This window comes from Mercenaria mercenaria, unplaced genomic scaffold (genome assembly GCF_021730395.1).
Source record: "Mercenaria mercenaria strain notata unplaced genomic scaffold, MADL_Memer_1 contig_1744, whole genome shotgun sequence".
Taxonomy (NCBI): Eukaryota; Metazoa; Mollusca; class Bivalvia; order Venerida; family Veneridae; genus Mercenaria; species Mercenaria mercenaria.
Window position 1 is genome coordinate 36,319 of NW_026459745.1, and position 19,000 is coordinate 55,318.

Genomic DNA, 19,000 nt, shown 5'->3' on the forward strand with positions numbered 1-19,000 from the left:
GCTCTGGGTCAAGTTGACGTTGACTTTTGACCTACTGACCTTAAAATCAATAGGGGTCATTGCTGATCATGATCACCTTCATCTGAAGTTTTGGTATCGTAGGCCCAAACGTTCTCAAAAAATCGCCCAGAAACAGTTTAACTGTTCCGGGTCACTCTGAGCTTGATCTTTGACCTACTGACCTCAAAATCAACAAGGATATTGCTGGTCATGATCAGCCTGCCTTTTAAGTTGCGGGATCCTAGGCCGAGGCATTCTCAAATTATCAGCCGGAAACGGTTTAACTGTTTAGTGTCACTATGAGCTTGAAATTTGACCTACTGACCTCAAAATCAACGAGGATATTGCTGGTCATGATCAGCCTGCCTTTTAAGTTGCGTAATCCTAGGCCCTAGCATTCACAAATTATCAGCCGGAAACGGTTTAACTGTTTCATGTCACTATGAGCTTGACATTTGACCTACTGAACTCAAAATCAACAGGGGTCATTTGCTGGTCATGATCATCTTCCCTTTTAAGTTTCGTGATCCTAGTCCCAAGCGGTCTCAATTTCTAAGCCAGAGAGTAATTAACTGTTCCGGATCACTGTGACCTTTACCTTTGATTTAATGACCTCAAAATAAATATGGGCAATCTACTATTCATGATAAAATTCTGTATTGAGTTTCGTGATACTAGACCTCAAGCTATCGTCCTGAAATGGTTTAACTGTTCCGGGACACTGTGGCATTAACCTTTGACCTACTGACCTCAGAAAAGGGGCTATTTGCTGGTCATGACAAATCTCTCTATTATTTTTCATGATACTACTCCCAAACATTCTTGAGTTGTAATCCGGATACCGATTGGTCTACCGACAGACCGACCAACATCTACAAAACAATATTTCCCTCCTTCTTTGAAGGTGGGAGGGGGGCATAAAATTATGTAAAACAAACAAATCCTTCCAACGAAATACTTTGCTCGTTAATTATAAAATGTTTGTAATTTCTGTCAGTTCGTACTGTTGTGTCGTACTAAATAGCAGTAAAATTAATAAGTGTTATGGGGATAGGTTGTTCTTATAATCCTTTGTGGGTCAACGAGCAATGCTCGGTATACAGTTTTACTATTTTAATATAAGCAGGTCTACCTCCATAGTGTATAGTAAAAACGCATCCTGAAAATACATAGTATGAACAATAATTAATAGAAGTTATAAATATTTACAATCATGTAAGACAAATAATTGTTATACAAACTACCGTACAGTTCACATTAAACACATTTCTTAATCAAATGATAACATTTCAGGCTCAAACATATACATGTGTGTGTAGAGGCTTATTACAGCTAAACTACATATACTTCAGGTAGTGAGTAAACTTACATACACATAATTATACAATCAATTACAGATTACAAATACAGATTATGCTTACCAAGTTGTGGACCTAAATGAACTATATATCACAGCAATACTCAGCACAACATAACACACACACACACTGTGATCTGGTTAGGTCTTTAAATGATTAAATGGTTTATAGTGCAATTATAGAATGAGACAGTGGTATAAGGAAGACTGCCATTTATGAAACATAGACTTTACTCTGAATATAAACAAACTGTCTAAATAGAATTAACAAAAATGAAATCATTACTGAGACCTTTGAATAAATAATTACAATCTGTAATGACAGAAATCAACACACCTGCAATTAATCCAATATTAATTCAACTGTCATTAAATCAAAAAAGCTCGGTACATGCTTTCAGTTACATGACTATCCAGACAATGACCAGGTTTCCTATCAAAGCCTAATCCAACGAAATCAAAGCATTTCAGGGGGAAATTATGACCTAGGGTCAATGCACATGAATGCACACAAATCACAACAAAACTGACAAAGGGAGATAACTCTGATTTTAAAATATTGTTATCCAAACCCTTAAAATCAAGACTGCCACACACTTTCCCTGCCTGAGAAATGACGTCCCGTCATTCGTCTGTCAAAACTAATACTATCATTACACTAACGTACTACTATCTGTATTATACAGACACTACATACTGCTGTAAAACTGAAAAAGGCTATCTTCAAAATAACCTTCAAATTTCCCATTTCTAAATGAAAGCACTTATGTTCTTGTTTCTCAAACAAAAATATGCAAAAACAATTCACTTTATGGTGTTGTCTCCCCTCTCAAAACGTTTTGGCCTCACAATTGTCCTGATGTATTAACATGAAAAAATAGCAAAACAGTTTTGTTTTGTTAAAACAATAAAAAATTACAATATTACAACGGTTATATGTAACTATACAATATACAATAAGCATATAATTTCAGTTCAAAATTTAAAATTTACAGTTCCTTTAATCTGTATATCATCACTTCAGTACACTTATACATTAAATTTCATTCTCAAGATACTACTAAATCAATCTATACTTAATTCAAACTTATCGCATGACAGCATTTATAACTTTTTCACAGCTTCTGAATTCATGTCATTGAAAACTCCAGAATTTACTAAGACGTCTAATGCTTGCAGTCTGTAATCTGAAGGTTGTGTCACTATCATATTTATTTCATAGTCCTTAAAACATGTGGGAGCTTTTTGTCTCTTATTGACTTCCGTAAAGGTTCTTTTTGAACTTGTTTTAACCTTTCCCTTATCTTCCCTCTAGTTTGTTCTAGTTTATTCTCTTCTGTTTCATTATTTGTATCTTTTTCATTGTTTGATTCCTTGGAATCAATTATTTGTATTGTAAATTTCTTCCTGATGGCTCCTTCTCCGAGTTCTACATCGTTTTCTATTTCTCTCCTTTCTGTATGTTCTGAATTTATCTCTTTAGGGTTCATACCTTCAGTAGTATCAGCCACTTCCTCTACTGTCATTTCTTTTACTTTTGTATCCCCTGTATCTGTACCAGTATTTGTAGAAACATCTGTTACGATTTCTTCTGGAGATTTTTCTATTGTAGCTTGTTCAAGGTCGCCTGTTTGATCACCCTCTGCTTTATCTCCTTGAACAGTTGGTATTTTACCTTTTTGGTAATCTTCTATATTTTCTCTTACATCTGCCTCTTTAGAATGAAGTATATCTTCCTTCTTTATTTCATCATACTGTTCGGATATGTGGGCGTCCCCACTCTTATGTATGCTTGGCGTATATTCATCAACTGAATCACTTGATTCCTCATCATTTGTGATGTCACCTGTTTCTATCTCTATTCCTTTTATCTCTTTAGGTGTATCGATCTCTTAATCATGACGATATCTATCTCATTATTAATTTCTGGTGTCCCTATTGGTAACAGATGGTTTTATGTAGTGTTCTCACTACTCCAGATGTTGATCTAAGTTTAAATACTGGTATTTCATCTCGTGGATGTTCAATCACCTCATACACATCCTCTTCAAATTTATCTGCTGTTTTGTGTTTCCTTCGAACGCAAATATCTTAACTAGTACCTTGTCGCCTATTATTAGTCCCCTACTGGTTGAAAACCAGTTTCGGGGACTATAGGAATGCGCTTTTCCGTCATTCCGTCCGTCTGTCCGTCCGTCCGTCCGTCCGTCCGCAATTTCGTGTCCGGTCCACAACTCTGTCATCCATGAAGGGATTTTAATATTACTTGGCACAAATGTTTCCCATGATGAGACGACGTGTCATGCGCAAAACCCGGACCCCTAGCTCAAAGGTCAAGGTCACAATTGGAGGTCAAATGTCAACAGGGCTTTTTTCCTTTCCGGTCCATAACTCTGCCATCCATGAAGGGATTTTAATATTACTTGGCACAAATGTTTCCCATGATGAGACGACGTGTCATGCGCAAAACCCGGACCCCTAGCTCAAAGGTCAAGGTCACAATTGGAGGTCAAAGGTCAACGGGGCTTTTTTCTTGTCCGGTCTATAATTCTCCCATCCATGAAGGGATTTTAATATTACTTTGCACAAATGTTCCCCATGATGAGGCGACATGTCATGCGCAAAACCTTGACCCCTAGCTCAAAGGTCAAGGTCACAATTGGAGGTCAAAGGTCAACAGGGCTTTTTTCCTGTCCGGTCCATAACTCTGCCGTCCATGAAGGGATTTTAATATTACTTGGCACAAATGTACCTCATAATAAGACGATGTGTCATGCACAACTTTCAGACCCCTAGTGATAGTATGTAGTTCTTCCAATCTGCTTTCTTGGATGGCTCAAGTACCTAATATATTCAACAATGTTCTGTTCCATCTTTCAATACAACCGTTACCCATCGCGTGATATGATGTCCTGGTTTTCTTCATATCCATTATATTACATAGTTCTTTGATAAGGTTTTATTCAAAGTTGGTACCCTGGTCTGTATGTAGCTTTGATGGTATCCCATAATTTACTATAAAGTTGTTGTAAAAAGTCTCTGCTGGTTTTTCGGCTGTTTGATTTCTGGTTGGTACTGCAAGAGCATACTTATAGATGGTTCAGGAGTCAGATAGTCCATAGATACTAATTCCAGTGGGTTGGTTGTTACAATGTTGACTAATTCTGTTTTGATATTTGTAGATGACTTCCTTCTGATACATCTCTCACAGTTGGATACCCAATTTTCTACATCTGATGACATGCCAGGCCAAAAGTATCTTTCTCTTAACAGGGATAATGTTCGATCACGTCCGGGGTGTCCAATATCGTTATGCAATCCCTGAAGTACCGTTTCTCTATAACATTCAGGTATGACAAGCTGGTTGGTGGTATTTTCTCCTTTCACCTCTCTGTATAGTATCCCTGTCACTAACTTAAAATTGTTGAAATTCTTTCTCTTAAATAGGTTTTTTTTTGTTCTACATTGGTTTCTGTCTGGAAGGTACTTGTCGATAACTGCTCGTCTCCATCTTTCGATCAATCTATCCTGTCGCTGACGTCTTCTTATCTCTCTAATTTCAAGCTGTGCCATAGGAATGCCTGGAGATTCTGTTGCCTTTACTATATTGATGTTGGCTGCTGGTATTACTTCTATATATGCTGGCACTGAGATACTGCTACATATGGCTTTAACAGTACTGTTTTCTATTTTGTTTGAATTTTCTCCATTTAGAAGTCTTTCATAGGGGTATCTAGACATAGAATCAGCATCTGTATTACGTTAAGTTGGCCTGTATAAAATATCGAAGTTGAATTCACCTAACGCGGAAGCCCATCGCTGTCCGGTTGTGTCTAATTTCGCTGAAGTTAATATATCAGTTAACTGGTTTTTGTCTGTTAATACAGTAAAATGGTTTAGCGCAAAGTAATCTGCAAACTTCTCTGTAACAGCCTATTTCAAAGCTAGAAATTTTACCTTGAAAGAATTGGTAAGTGACCTGCTTGCATACGCTATTACTCTCTTGTGTTGGTATAAGACTGCACCAAGCGCTTTAGTAGACGCGTCCGTGTGAAGTTCAAACTATTTCGTAACATCTTGGTAGGCAAGTATTGAAGGTGATGTCAATTTCTTTTTCAGTTCTTCGAATATGTACTGCTCTGCTCCTGTCCAAGTCCATTCTTTATGTTCTTTCTTGGGGTGTTTCGTTGTTGGTGTTCCAGGAATTAAATCAGTTAACGGTTTGGTGATCTTTGAAAAGTCTTTTATGAATCTGCGATAGTAGCTTGCAAAAGAAATGAATGAAATTTAAATCGTCAGGATTTCTCGGTGTAGGCCAATTCTTAATCTTTTCAGTCTTTGTAGGATCTGTTTCTATTCCATACTTTCTGATGACATGTCAAAGAAAATTCACTTTCTCTTGTATGAAATAGCACTTTTCTGGTGACAATTTAATCTGACATTCTTTAAGTCTAGTTAGAACTTTATCTAGTCGGTCCAGATGTTCCTCGAAGGTATTGGCGAAAATAATCAGGTCGTCTAAATAGATCACGCATTTGGCCATGTTATCCCCCGCCGATGAAATCGGGAGGTGGGTATTGAAATGGCGTTGTCCGTCCGCCCGTCACGTCCGTGCGTCCGTCAATCCCTGCGTCCGTCCGCAGTCATTTCTCAGTAACTAGCAGGCAGAATTTCATAAAACTTGAAATAAACATGAACCAACATACTGCGATTTTGCCCGTCAAGTTTTTTCTTTGATTGGTCAATTTTGAAAATATTTGCTTCTTAGTAACATCCTTAACTTTTTGCCGGATATATATAAGTCATTTTTAAGTTTCAAAACAAGTTAACTCTGTATATATAAAGTAATAACTGTCATACATGCAAGTCATAACATCTCAACATATCAATTCAGCTCTTTGTCAAACTCAGATCTCATCATCAAATTCACAAACACCATATAGCATTCAGTATCACTGAATTTTTAAATCAGATACCAAAGTTGATATTGCTTAAGTTTATTCAATGACTTAAGTTCAAACCTCTCTGTACTATCTCATTTTTTCAGTTTAATTCATGTTTGTACTGACATTAAAATTCGCATAACACTTTTATGCACCAACTATCTTTTGACCAAATTAAAAAATATTCAATACTCAAATACTTCAGTCTATCCAATCAAGTCTATTTTCACTTTCAAAAATATGCCTACGTTCACTTTCACTTTCAATTCACAACACAATATACAATTATTCTCTGGCCTCAATACTAATCAATTATATTTTATCAACAATAATTCTGTCTTTCTGTAGCAGTATTTTATTCGATTACTAATCCCTTCAATCTATTGTTCACTCAACTGTGAAAAGACCAATAACCACTTTCATCAAAATCAAATTTTTTCAAAGTGTCAAATACACCAATATATTTCAATCAGTTATTGTTTTCCACTCTATTGCATATTAATATCTTTCACAATTCTATTTATGCACACCTATACATCTATCAATATTCAATTAAATCAATATTTGTAATTATAATACTTTCTTTTAAATATATATCAAATAATTATGATATTACAATAGGTTTAACAATTGTCTGATTATACCAACAATATATAGATATTTAAATGCTTGAGCTCAAGTTTGATTTTACTTTCTGCCATCAATTTCTATTAAATCAGTTTCAGACATTTGCATTGAAGAAGAAAGAAATTAAATTCAATCTCAAACATTTTCAAGTATTTTTACTAGGTAATTTAATTTATTATTATACACTCTGGACACAGTAACGCTAATGTGAGATTTATTTTTAACAAAATTTATGTCTTCCAATATCAATCACAAATATAGAAACTGACCTATATTTTCTATGTTAGTTTTCAGTTTTATACCCCAAAATAGCCTTTCACAGTTTACTGCTACTATTTTTACTATCTACCTTCCAGTACAAGGTTACTAGGCAACTATGTCACATGACTTGTCGCGTAGTCTGTAAAGTAGCAATGTCAACGAAATCAGTCAATGGAAATTGTGATCACCTGGAGGTAAACTAATCTAACAGGTAAAAATGGTCACATGAATGTGTAATGACAACAAAAGTATTTCCTGTGCAGAACACATCAGTAGCTGTACCAAAACAGGTTTTACTGACCTCTGTTCAATTTCAACACCAAGTTTGTGGAAAAACTGCTCAACCTTGACAGTTCAACTTTAAAATCCTGACAGATTTGATTATGAAAGTAGTTCCAGTACAAAAAAGTCAGTTGGGGTCAACATTTTAATTGAGTTCAACCTGGTCTCATAAAATGTTTACAAACTAAATCCTTACGAAATGTCTCTAAATGGCAGTTTCAAAGAGAATTGAGATATTAGTTAGACTGTTATTATTAGAAATACTAGCTATAAAAGACTTGAACAGAGAGCATTTTACTGAGAAAGATCTGTTATTGTGCAATGTGACAGCACTCTCACAGACAATAGGCACTTCCGCATGTATATACAAAAACTGCAGTTATTCCAATTTAATGCACAAAATTAAAATTAAGCTGTGCAAACTATATATACTACAAATGTGTTGAAATGGCAACACTGGCTTTAACAGTTGCTGGCTAACTCCAATTTCTTTATGTGAAATATTTATAACTCGTCAATCAGTTGATAATTGTACTTTACTGTAAAAGTCTTGACTTAACTGTAAAATAATGAAAAATGTCTATGCCACTATTACCACAAAACTAGCCACTGTCGTAAAATGTTTCTGTAAATTTCACTTAGTTCCTTGTTTCGGGTTCTAAATTTAAGTTTACATTATTTCCACTGTCACTGTTCTCACCGTTTTTCAAACAAATCTCACTGCCAATTATTCCTATCACTGTTCTCTCTTTCGGCTGTCGAAATGAAAAGTGGTAACACTTTTCAAACTCCAAAACGTAATAATTTATATATCTAAACCACTGTCTAAAATTTCACTGTCTTATTCCACTGTTCCGTAACTGTTTTTATTCCAATGTACTGTAACTGTACAATCCACTATTTATAGTCACTTTAGGTAAAACTACGGTTTACTTCCTTCGAAGATGTGATGTTGGGCGCCAGTTGTCACTCTGTTAGTTCGTACTGTGATGCCGTAATAAATGGCAGTAAAACTAATAAGTGTAATGGGGATGGGTTCTTCCTATAATCCTTTGTGGGTCAAAGAGCAATGCTTAGTATACAGTTTTACTTTTTTAATATAAGTAGATCTAGCTCTATAGTGTATAGTAAAAACGCATCCTGAAAATACATAGTATGAACAGAACCTACTAGAAGCTATAAATATTTCAATCATGTAAGACACATAATTGTTATACAAAATACCGTACAGTTCATATTAAACACATCTCTTAATCAAATAATAACATTTCAGGCTCAAACATATACATGCGTGTGTAGAGGCATATAACAGCTAAAAATACTTCAGGTAGTGTGTAAATTTACATTTACATAATTATACAATTAATTACAGGTTACAAATACAAATTATGCTTACCAGGTTGTGGACCTAAATGAACTATATATCACAGCAATACTCAGCACAGCATAACACACACACACTCTGTGATCTGGTTAGGTCTTTAAATGATTAAATGGTTTATAGTGCAGTTATAGAATGAGACAGTGGTATAAGGAAGACTGCCATTTATAAAACATAGACTTTATTCAAAATATAAACAAATAAACAAACTGTCTTAACAGAATGAGCAAAAAGCATAAAAGATAAAATCATTACTGATCACTTTATGAGACATTCGAATGGATAATTACATTCTGTAATGACAGAAATCAACAAACCTGCAATTAATCCAATATTAATTCAACTGTTCTTAAATCAAAAAGCTCAGTACCTGTTTTCAGTTACATGACTATCCAGACAATGACCAGGTACCTTATCAAAGCCTAATCCAATGAAATCAAAGCATTTCAGAGGGAAAATTATGACCTAGGGTCAATGCACATGAATGCACACACATCACAATAAAACTGCCAAAGGGAGATAACTCTGATTTTAAAATATTGTTTTCTAAACCCTTAAAATCAGGACTGCCACGTTTTGATACATAATTAAACGGAGGCATGTAAATAAAAGTGATAACGAACTTCTTTGTATCGTTTTCGTTTTAGCGTTTCACGGATAGAGAGCCTGACGTTAAACTAGAAGATGCTAACCTGAGGAGATCGTGCGATGTTTATCAGAAAGAGCGAGAATATCAAGAACAGAAACAAGGTAATGAAACTGCTAGATAAAATGCATTATAATGAATCATGTCATTCTCTGTTACAGTCTTTTCTGTCTTGTATGTGAAGTTGCATACTGAGTAAGTATTACTAAGGGGGCTAAATTTAATGAATTTTCTCATGTAGGCGGATTTGAGAAATAAATACCGAGGCAAACTGTTGCATCTTTCTTCCATGCTTTGTAATACTGCAAGCTGCAGTCGGACTAATTATGTATGCCTCATTTTTCATAAAAGTTCAGTCTAAATGTTTGCAAATCATAAACAAATGATCACCATTATGATTTAAATTCAGTCAGATTACTATTTAGCCCGCTGAGCTCAATAGGGAGAGCATTGGTCTACGGATCGCGGGGTCGTGAGTTCGACATATCACAACAGATCATTTTAACTGAACATAATTTTGTTACCACATGCCTGTTTATTTTAAGAACTGAGCATAACGACCTTTAGACCGAGCAACACATTGACTTGATTGAATAAAATATAATCAGCACACAACATAATCATAGTACCATTTATCAGTTTTTTCACGATTGAACATAATTAGTATAACACCCAAGAGCATATCATTGCAACTGAAAATAATGAAAATACTGCTCCTTAATACAGTACCTCAGCTAAACATAATGAAAGTACCACTACATAATAACTGTAACACCTTGCAATGCGTCTTTTTAACTGAAAATAATTTTGTTACCTCATGCCTGTTGCTTTCAGAAACTGACTATAGAACCCAACAATACATTGACTTGACTGAAGAAAATATAATCAGCACAACACTTCAATTACTGGACACATTGGGATTTCTACCCTCAATAGCGTATCTCGGACTCAACAAAACGACATTTAACCAGGCATATCAGTCATTCTAAACATAAGACAGTCTAGACGTTCAATAATACTTTGATGATTTAGCATTTATTTTGGGCATAAAGTTTGTTCGAAAGATTCGAGGAAACATTTTCAAAAATTATAAATATCCTCTAAAAGCGCTCGTACATCCTTAAATTATCATACTATTTTTTGGCAGAGTACTTTTTATTTTATTACGATAAAAACGATTGTGGCATTTTGGTTGCTGTTTAGGCAAGTAAGTACATATACGAGAAGTACAGGTGTACGTGTGACCTAGATCTAAATTAAACTTTATTTAAAAAAAAGTACTACAAAAGGCATTACATATTAATTTGATACTAAACTGCATATCTAAGTGTCAGTAAATGCCTTAATATGACCCCAAAAAGTCTCCATATTATCCCAGGTATGAATATTTTGCCGTATTTTAGTATATTTCGAAGAACCCTCAAAATATAAAAATGGTTGCAAATGTGAAAACAGTCATACTCGTAAATGTGAAACATCACGTTAAAATACGCACTCGCGATCCAATTATATCACTAATTATTACATTTACTGCTACTTTCCTATCTTTCCTTTTCTAAAGGTCACTTTAGACTCCGAGTTGCCTCATCCTACAGTATATTCAGTCCAGGTATTACTTAATGTCTGTAGATTTAAAGGTAAATGCAACAGTTGTCTGGGTACCTGTGATTTTTATAATATTCCGTTTAAACTTGATTCTCAGTCAGTACACAAACTTTAAAGAAATTCTGCCCGTAGAAAATATTTTGCCCTATATACATATAGGCAACTGTGGCATTTACCCTTAATCTCATATAGGGCGAGGCTAGGACGTCTTATTACACTCCAGGTGTCCGCGAGAACCCAGGACCTGTCACAAACAGTAGTCTACCTTCTTCTTAATCGTTCTCATCTTCCTTGTCACTTACTTGTGATCTTTTGATTTCGATGTCATCTCTTTTACTGAAACTTGATTAAGTAATAATACTGAGTCTGACACTATCACTTATAACAATTATGCTGCACCCTTCAGAAAGGATAGACCAGGAGACATGGCAGCGAAACAACACGAAAAATGAGCGGGGGTCAAAAAGAAGTTGATAATGTTGAAAAGATGTAAATTATAAAGTATCAATGACAGTCAAAAACGTGTCCCAACAAAATACATAAACATTTTCGGAACAAGTATTTGGTAGCGTACCTCGCTCATATTCAACCAACATGTCATCAGAGTTATCACTTTACACGGCTTCGTGGACGTCTGGCGTTCTAACATTAAATGTTTAAACAAGCGCCGACCAAACAAGTGATAAATGGTCGGGCTTTTTCAAGAATGTTTTATTTTCCTTCATTTTCTGATACACTGAATTTTATACAACGTATATGTATGCAAAGGAATAACAAACATAACATTTACGCAATATATCTTTTAGTTTAAATTTTGGACCTATCTTTATCAAGCCCAACAACATATTTCCATGTGCCACAGATCCTACCTGTCCTAAATTAGTGTCAGAGGTTACTAGAGCATGTATAAACAATTGCTTACTATTTGCCTGTAAGTCTCGTAAGAAGAAACGGCTCGTATGTATATACGAGCCGTTTCTTCTTAAGAGATACGAGCCGTTTCTTCTTACGAGACTTACAGAAAATATATAAAGGTAAAGGTCTGGTTTATTATAGTGTCACCCGTATTGAAAGGGCCAGCCAATTTGGCTTATGAGACACCTTAATTGAGCGTACCAATTACCTCCCAACTCCTACCACTGTGCTAGGCGCCAAGTGGATAGAAGTTGGTAACCATTCATTTAACTATCTCGGGGCACATGAACGGGCCTTTTCAGAACGAGTCCCATGACATACATTCCCTTGACAAACGCTCCCCATTGGGCTCGAACCTTCGACCTCCCGATCCCGAGGCGGACGCCTTAACCACAGGACCACAGTGACATATCGAGAACATTGAAAATCAGTTCGAAATTTTCAACGAAAATGAAAACATTTACTTTTATTCATTTGATTACATTTCACACATGTGGATTCATATGTACGTACAAGAACGTGTTTCATGCATTCCGACCCTCGTCATGCTCGTGGTATGTAAACTATATCAATTATGGTGTACTGGTCAAACCATTTGTTATTTCTGACGAAAATATCTTTCAGGATATTTCTATGTTGACGAAAACAAATTGCAAATATTTTACTGAATATTTAAGTTTAATGCTTGCAAAAGAAAAACGGAGACAAAATTGATTAATTAAGTGCTCACATGACAAGACTTTACTAACGTTCACCCTATAAGATTTACTAGAATATATTCTAGAAAATGTGTTCGCCGATGATTTCATGTTTTTGCAATGTAAACATCTACATGCGGTTTCATCGCAGATTTGAAAATCAGAGTGAGAATTTCAAATTGGTAAATATTTCAGACGTTGCTTCTATGCCTGTAAATAAATATTTTTTTTCAAACTTAATACTTTGTTGTACTTTACTATTCATATTTATCTGGGCTGTAAAATCCACGTAAATGCACTATACTCAGACCATTCTCGCACACCATACCTAATGTTCGGACTTTTTTAATGTGTATCACCTTTCTGTTCTATAAAGGCTCCATAGCTCTAAATCTACGATCTTAATTTAGTTTTTCTAGTTATGTCCATTGTTTTCTAGTTAAGTGCTATCCCGTTATTTTAGCTGGGAACCATACGCTGCTGTTCACGGAACTACACTTCAGTGTATCAGAGAAGATATTAAAACGCCAAATGGACAACTCTGCTGATGTATCTTAACTGTAAATTTGTACTTATTACACGTGTAATGTTCAAATGTTCTGTTATGCTCAACCCGTGGCTAGAGGTTATGGAAAGTAGCATGTATTTCCAGTTACCAGTAGTATATAGAGACCGTTTATTATTTGAGGTTGAGGTTCCCCCAACCCCCTTGTCCTAGAACGGGGTCAATGACCTCTGGACACCTGCGGGTCATTCATCTTTTTAATCTCATGACACTGACAGGTTCCTTAACATAATGTTTTTTACAAAAAAAAGGAATTAAAAAACAAATGTCTCGGTAACCCGATCCACGCAAATAATAAAGGACACGCCCTTTGGCTATGCGCGAGTGTACATAATCTGGCATCGGTAGAGCAAAGGGGGCGGTTGTGTACCACTAGAAATTAATCGCTCATAATCCGCTAACTCTGGGACCTAGTTAATCACCCGCAACGAGTTGTGGGGATTAAAGGAATGGTTTCCGTCAATCCGTCAGTCAGTCAGTTTTTCCGAGCCCACAATTGCATACTTAGATGGCTATTGGAACAATAAGTAACTGTACTTTTTCTTTGATGTCATTCATTCTGTAAGGTTTTTAAGTGGCTATTTTACTTTTACGTGGCTAAAAGTACAATAGAGAGAACAAAAGAGTAGCCACATAAATACCCATTTGTAGAAACTTCCGTCCGTTCGTCCATCCGTAACACTTCGTGTCCAGTCCATATAATTAAACCCCTTGAAGGATTTTCATGAAACTTGGGTCAAGTGATCACCTCATCAAGACAATGTGCAGAACCCATAAGTCAGCCAAATGTCAAGGTCACAACTCAAGGTCAAATATTTGAGCCTTCCATTTTGTGCACGATGTATATCTCCTAAACTTCTTGAATGATTTTCATGCAACTTGGGTCAAATGATTACCTTATCAAGACGATGTGCAGAACTTATGAGTCAGCCATGTCGTCTCAAGGTCAAGGTCACTACTCGTGGTCAAATGTTTCAGCCTTCCAGTTTGTGTCTGCTCTGTATCTCCTTAACGTCTTGAAGGAATTTTGTTGAAATTAGGTCAAAGATCACCTCATCAACACGATGTGCTGAACCCATGAGTCAGCTATGTTGGCTCAAAGTCGAGTTCATCATTCAAGGTCAAATCTCCTAAGCCCTTGAAGGATTTTCATGAAACTTTGGTCAAGTGATCACCTTATCAAGGCAATATGCAAAACTTATTAGTCAGCCATGTCGGCTCAAGGTCAAACTCACAATTCAAGGTCAAAGGTTTGAGACTTCAATTTTATGTCCGCTCTGTATCTCTAAACCCCTTGAAGGAATTTCAAGAAACTTGCGTCAAATGATCACCTCATCAAGTAAATAGGCAGAACTTATGAGTCAGCCATTTCGGCACCAGGTTAAGGTCACAAATCAAGGGCAAATGTTTAAGCCTTCCATTTGGTGTCCACTCTCCTAACGCCCTAAAGGAGTTTCAAATTCATTGGTGTCGGCAAACATGGACTATAAAATACTTTTTATTATTTATTGTTTTTCCTTCATGTACATAATACAGACAATAATAATAACGTTTACATAATACATATACAATTTTACCAACTAGTTTTATATATCGAATATATGTCTACTTCTATTTTTTTATTTTTAAAACATGCTCATATACTATCATTTGTTTAATGTACATCAGGAAATCTCGTTTGAAATCTCACATCAATCTCACACCCACCCTCAAAGATACACATTCTTATACAAACAATTTCCCACGCAATCATACACACACTCACACATACACTCAGTTCCAAAAGAAAGTGTGCACTTAGTTTTCTGTTATTTTTTCTCGGTTATTTTCATGAAAGCTTATAATGTTTGGTACCAAAATTTAAATCAGTTCGTAAACAAATTGGTGTGCATTTTAGATTTTGAGTTATACCTGAGAGTTAGTGTATTGAAAAAATGAAACAAAAACGTCGGGGAAATATTTAAACTTAAAAAGTGCACACTTTCTTTTGGAACTGAGTATATCCATATGTGATATCAGCAGATATAGTGTTGTATATCTATGTTTTGTATCCAACTGCCATATTCTAATCTACAAGTATGTTTAGGGAGAGTTTTTTATATTACGTAGTAATTTGTAGAGGGAATCCATTCCATTTATGGTTATATTCATTTATTTTGTCATGTGGTAACGCTATTAACTTTTCCGTTTCCAATCTTGTCTTCAAGTAATTTAAGAAATGTTCTAAAATTGGCATAGTTTTATTTATTTTATTTTTATAAATAAAATATTTTGCTGTTAAAATGATACCATTTTTAGCTTGACTTTGTAGAACTGGTTCCGTAATTAAAAAAGCCACTATCTCATATGTGAGTTCTAATTGTACGTTATTTTGTTGAAGAAATTTTCTCAAATCTCTCCAAAATGTTTGTATTTTTGGACATTCCCAGGAAAGATGTTCAATGGATTCAACATGCATCTGACAGAAATCACAAAGATTTGATTCGATAAGACCTTGTTTAAGTAGAAGTTTATTTATCGCTATTATCCTGTGTATAAATTTGTACTGGAAGTTTCTAAATGTACTTTCTATCGTTGCTGTAAAGATATTCCTATATATTGATTTCCATATTAAATTTGCTTTTGAAGTAATATTCTCCCATTTCGTTTCAGCTTTATTTGTCAGTGTTTCCTGTTTTATTTGATGTTCATATAGGAATTTATTTGCCCTTCATGTGTCCGTAAACCTTTTCAAAATAGCTTTGCTTTCTGAAGTGAAAGGTACATTTTCTATCTTGATTTTTTGTTTTAGTTCTGTAGGTATACGTTTTATTAAAGACATGTATTTGAGATAGTCATGTTCAGGAAGGCTTTACAAATTTTTAACGTCTTCATATGTATAGAATTAATTTTTCGGAAATCATATCAATGTTCGAAATATAACACACCTTTGTCGAACCATTTTCTATAGAAAATGTTTTATTGTTTACTTTTATTTTCTTGTTGTTCCATATTGTCTCTTTATTTACATTTGTGCATTCGGACAGAATACCGATTTCAATCCACGCTGTAATGATATCTCTTAAAAAGGGATTTGTCTTAAATTTTTTAAATATTTCTCTTTCATTTAAATTACATTCAAATATCAAGTTTGCTCCTAATTTTTCTATTCTATTTTTTTAAATAGCTTTTATTACTGATTTGTTATTATTATCCAGTAACTTTTTAACCCAGTAGGCCTTTAATGCTCTATTATACTTGGAAAGATCTATCATTTTTATACCTCATTTTAAATAGTTGTTCTTTATTGTTTCCCTTTTAATTTTATCCGGTTTTTTATCCCATATGAATTCAAATATGTTTTTTTTTTTCTAATTGGTTTATTATTTGTTTTGGTGGGGTTTGTAAAACAGATAAATAGTAAATCAATTTTGGTAGAGCAAAACTTTTTATGACTGTGACTTTTTCCAGTAGCGTCAGTTTCCTATGCTGCCACTGTTTGAGGCAGTTCTTAAAGGATTCAATTTTTGTTTCTAAATTTTTAGATTGTGACTTTTGTGTATTTGTATAAAAGGTAATTCCAAGAGATTGCGCAGAATCTGATGTCCATCTAAACTTTTTATTTGTACGTATTGAACCAGCTTTTAATACTTGACACTTTTTTCATTTAGATTTAGACCGGAAATATTTCTAAAATTATCTAATATACTTATTAACGTTTCAAAAGACTTTCTTGATCCATCAGTTATAAAAGTGGCATCGTCAGCAAATAATATATTTTTAACTTCAATATCATTGATATGTATTCATTTTTCATCATTGTTTTTAGAATACAATTTGATAATAACTCTATACAAATAATAAACAAGTAAGGGGAAAGGCGACATCCTTGTCGTACTATAAAATACATCAGCATCGTCAATGCTTCCATCTGATACCAACAACCCTTCCACTACCCATTACAGTTTAGGGGGATATAGCTGTCTTTCAGACTGCCTTGTCATATACATCTGTTTAGAACTACTTGGAGCGTACTTTCCAACAATCAATCAAGGTGCTTTACTGGCCATGGACAGACATGTATGCAGTTATCAAAGAGCCAGCCAATTAAAATAATAGTTCTAATTCAAAACATTGCATAGATTGGAAAGTTTAATTTGCCACCTAGTCAGACCTTAAATGATTAATGCAATTAACCAAGAAAACAAAACAAAAAATTGTCATTCCACTGTGACGATCCGTGCATTGTATTCTACTTTAACAGAGATGATGTCTTGCTAAAATTAGCTAAGTTAGTGGAGCCATCGGTGAGCTATCATACATATCATTCTGTCATTCGTGATAAAAGCGTAGCATCAGCTGTGAACTATCTAAACAGATCTATCTGAACAAATACTTGTGATGTGAAACACATGAACATGTTAGTTTTCCTTTAGTTGTCATATGCACATATAATTGTGATATGTAGCAAAACAATCATCACTATTAGGGCGACAGTCCGCAATCAGTGATATGCTTATATATTGGATATATTACAAGAAGTCAAACATTATTCCATGTGGCCATTCTTTGCTGTCCAAAATATCGAACAAAGTCAAACCTCGCTGTGGCCATCGGAGACTTCTTATATACTTATATACAAGTGATCTGTGTCATGTAACAAAGTGGTAATTGGAAATACATGCTACTGTCATACAAGATATTAAAAAGTTTATTACCTTGAGTTAAGTTTTTCTACTCAGTCGGGCGTCGCCGTCGGCTTCAGCATCACACGTTACAATTTTGTGATCAAGGCCATATTTCTGTATTAAAACTCTACATGAAGCTTACCAGATATTAGATATTCTGAAATAACCAAGCTAAATAACTCTTGACTGATTTAACATAAATTATGATCCGTTTTAGACTAAGAAAAATTTCGCATCCGACTCACATTCAAGCTCTATCTCAGTAATGCCTATGTATATAGATGTAAATATGCAAGTGCTGCTTAAAGCCAATACAATTACGTTATGTAATGGTGAGAACCTCCACACTAGGCGTCTAAATTATATACAAAGTAATGGAAGTATCGACTTAGAAATTTGTTTAAAGTTGTGCGTGCAATTAACCGTCTAAATGTATCTCAGCTACAACTACCAATATTGGTATGAAACTTCATACAAAGCATCTTACTCGTCACAACGAATTAAGCTAACTCTTGGTTGAAAGTCTCAGATAATGACTACTTTTCTTAGAAAAATTAAATTTCGCATGCAGGTTGTTATCATTTGTCAAATTAAAATTCCGATTTACAATAAGTCGTATTAAAATAAGTTTGTTCAAGTTTTGCGTGCATGTTATATCAGTCCGTATCTCTCTAAGTTCTGCACGTCGTAGACTGAAGCTTCACACAAGACTTTCCAGTCACCAGAATCAATAAATCATGTTGAATAACTCCTGCTTGATTTTATATTACAAGGGTCCCTGTTTGTGTAGAATATTTTCTTTAAAAGCTTTATATATCACTTTAATAAAGTACTTCGTTTTTTGTTAAAATTAAACCAATAATTCACAATTTGCAACTAAATATATATCGTTATCATTATCAGTAAGATGCTTACTTATATTTAGTCTTACGGATTAAAAAAACAGCTAGAAACCGTCTTTCCGGTCCAACATATCCTGTGTTCCATAGATATGTCAAATAATGTTTACTGAGACTTTCCGCGAGATTAACTGTCTATTTCTTTTGTGACAGC

The 19,000-nt window shown here is 34.7% G+C and overlaps 1 protein-coding gene across 2 annotated transcripts in view; it reads left to right on the top strand.

Annotated features, from left to right (window-relative positions):
- LOC128551828 (uncharacterized) overlaps nucleotides 1-19,000 on the top strand; it is a 59,486-nt gene that overhangs the window by 35,798 nt on the left and 4,688 nt on the right. For both annotated transcript variants that reach the window (XM_053532751.1, XM_053532750.1), the window contains exon 5: nucleotides 9,499-9,601. In XM_053532751.1, the coding sequence (XP_053388726.1) occupies nucleotides 9,499-9,601 (103 nt within the window). The remainder of the gene's footprint in view (nucleotides 1-9,498; nucleotides 9,602-19,000) is intronic.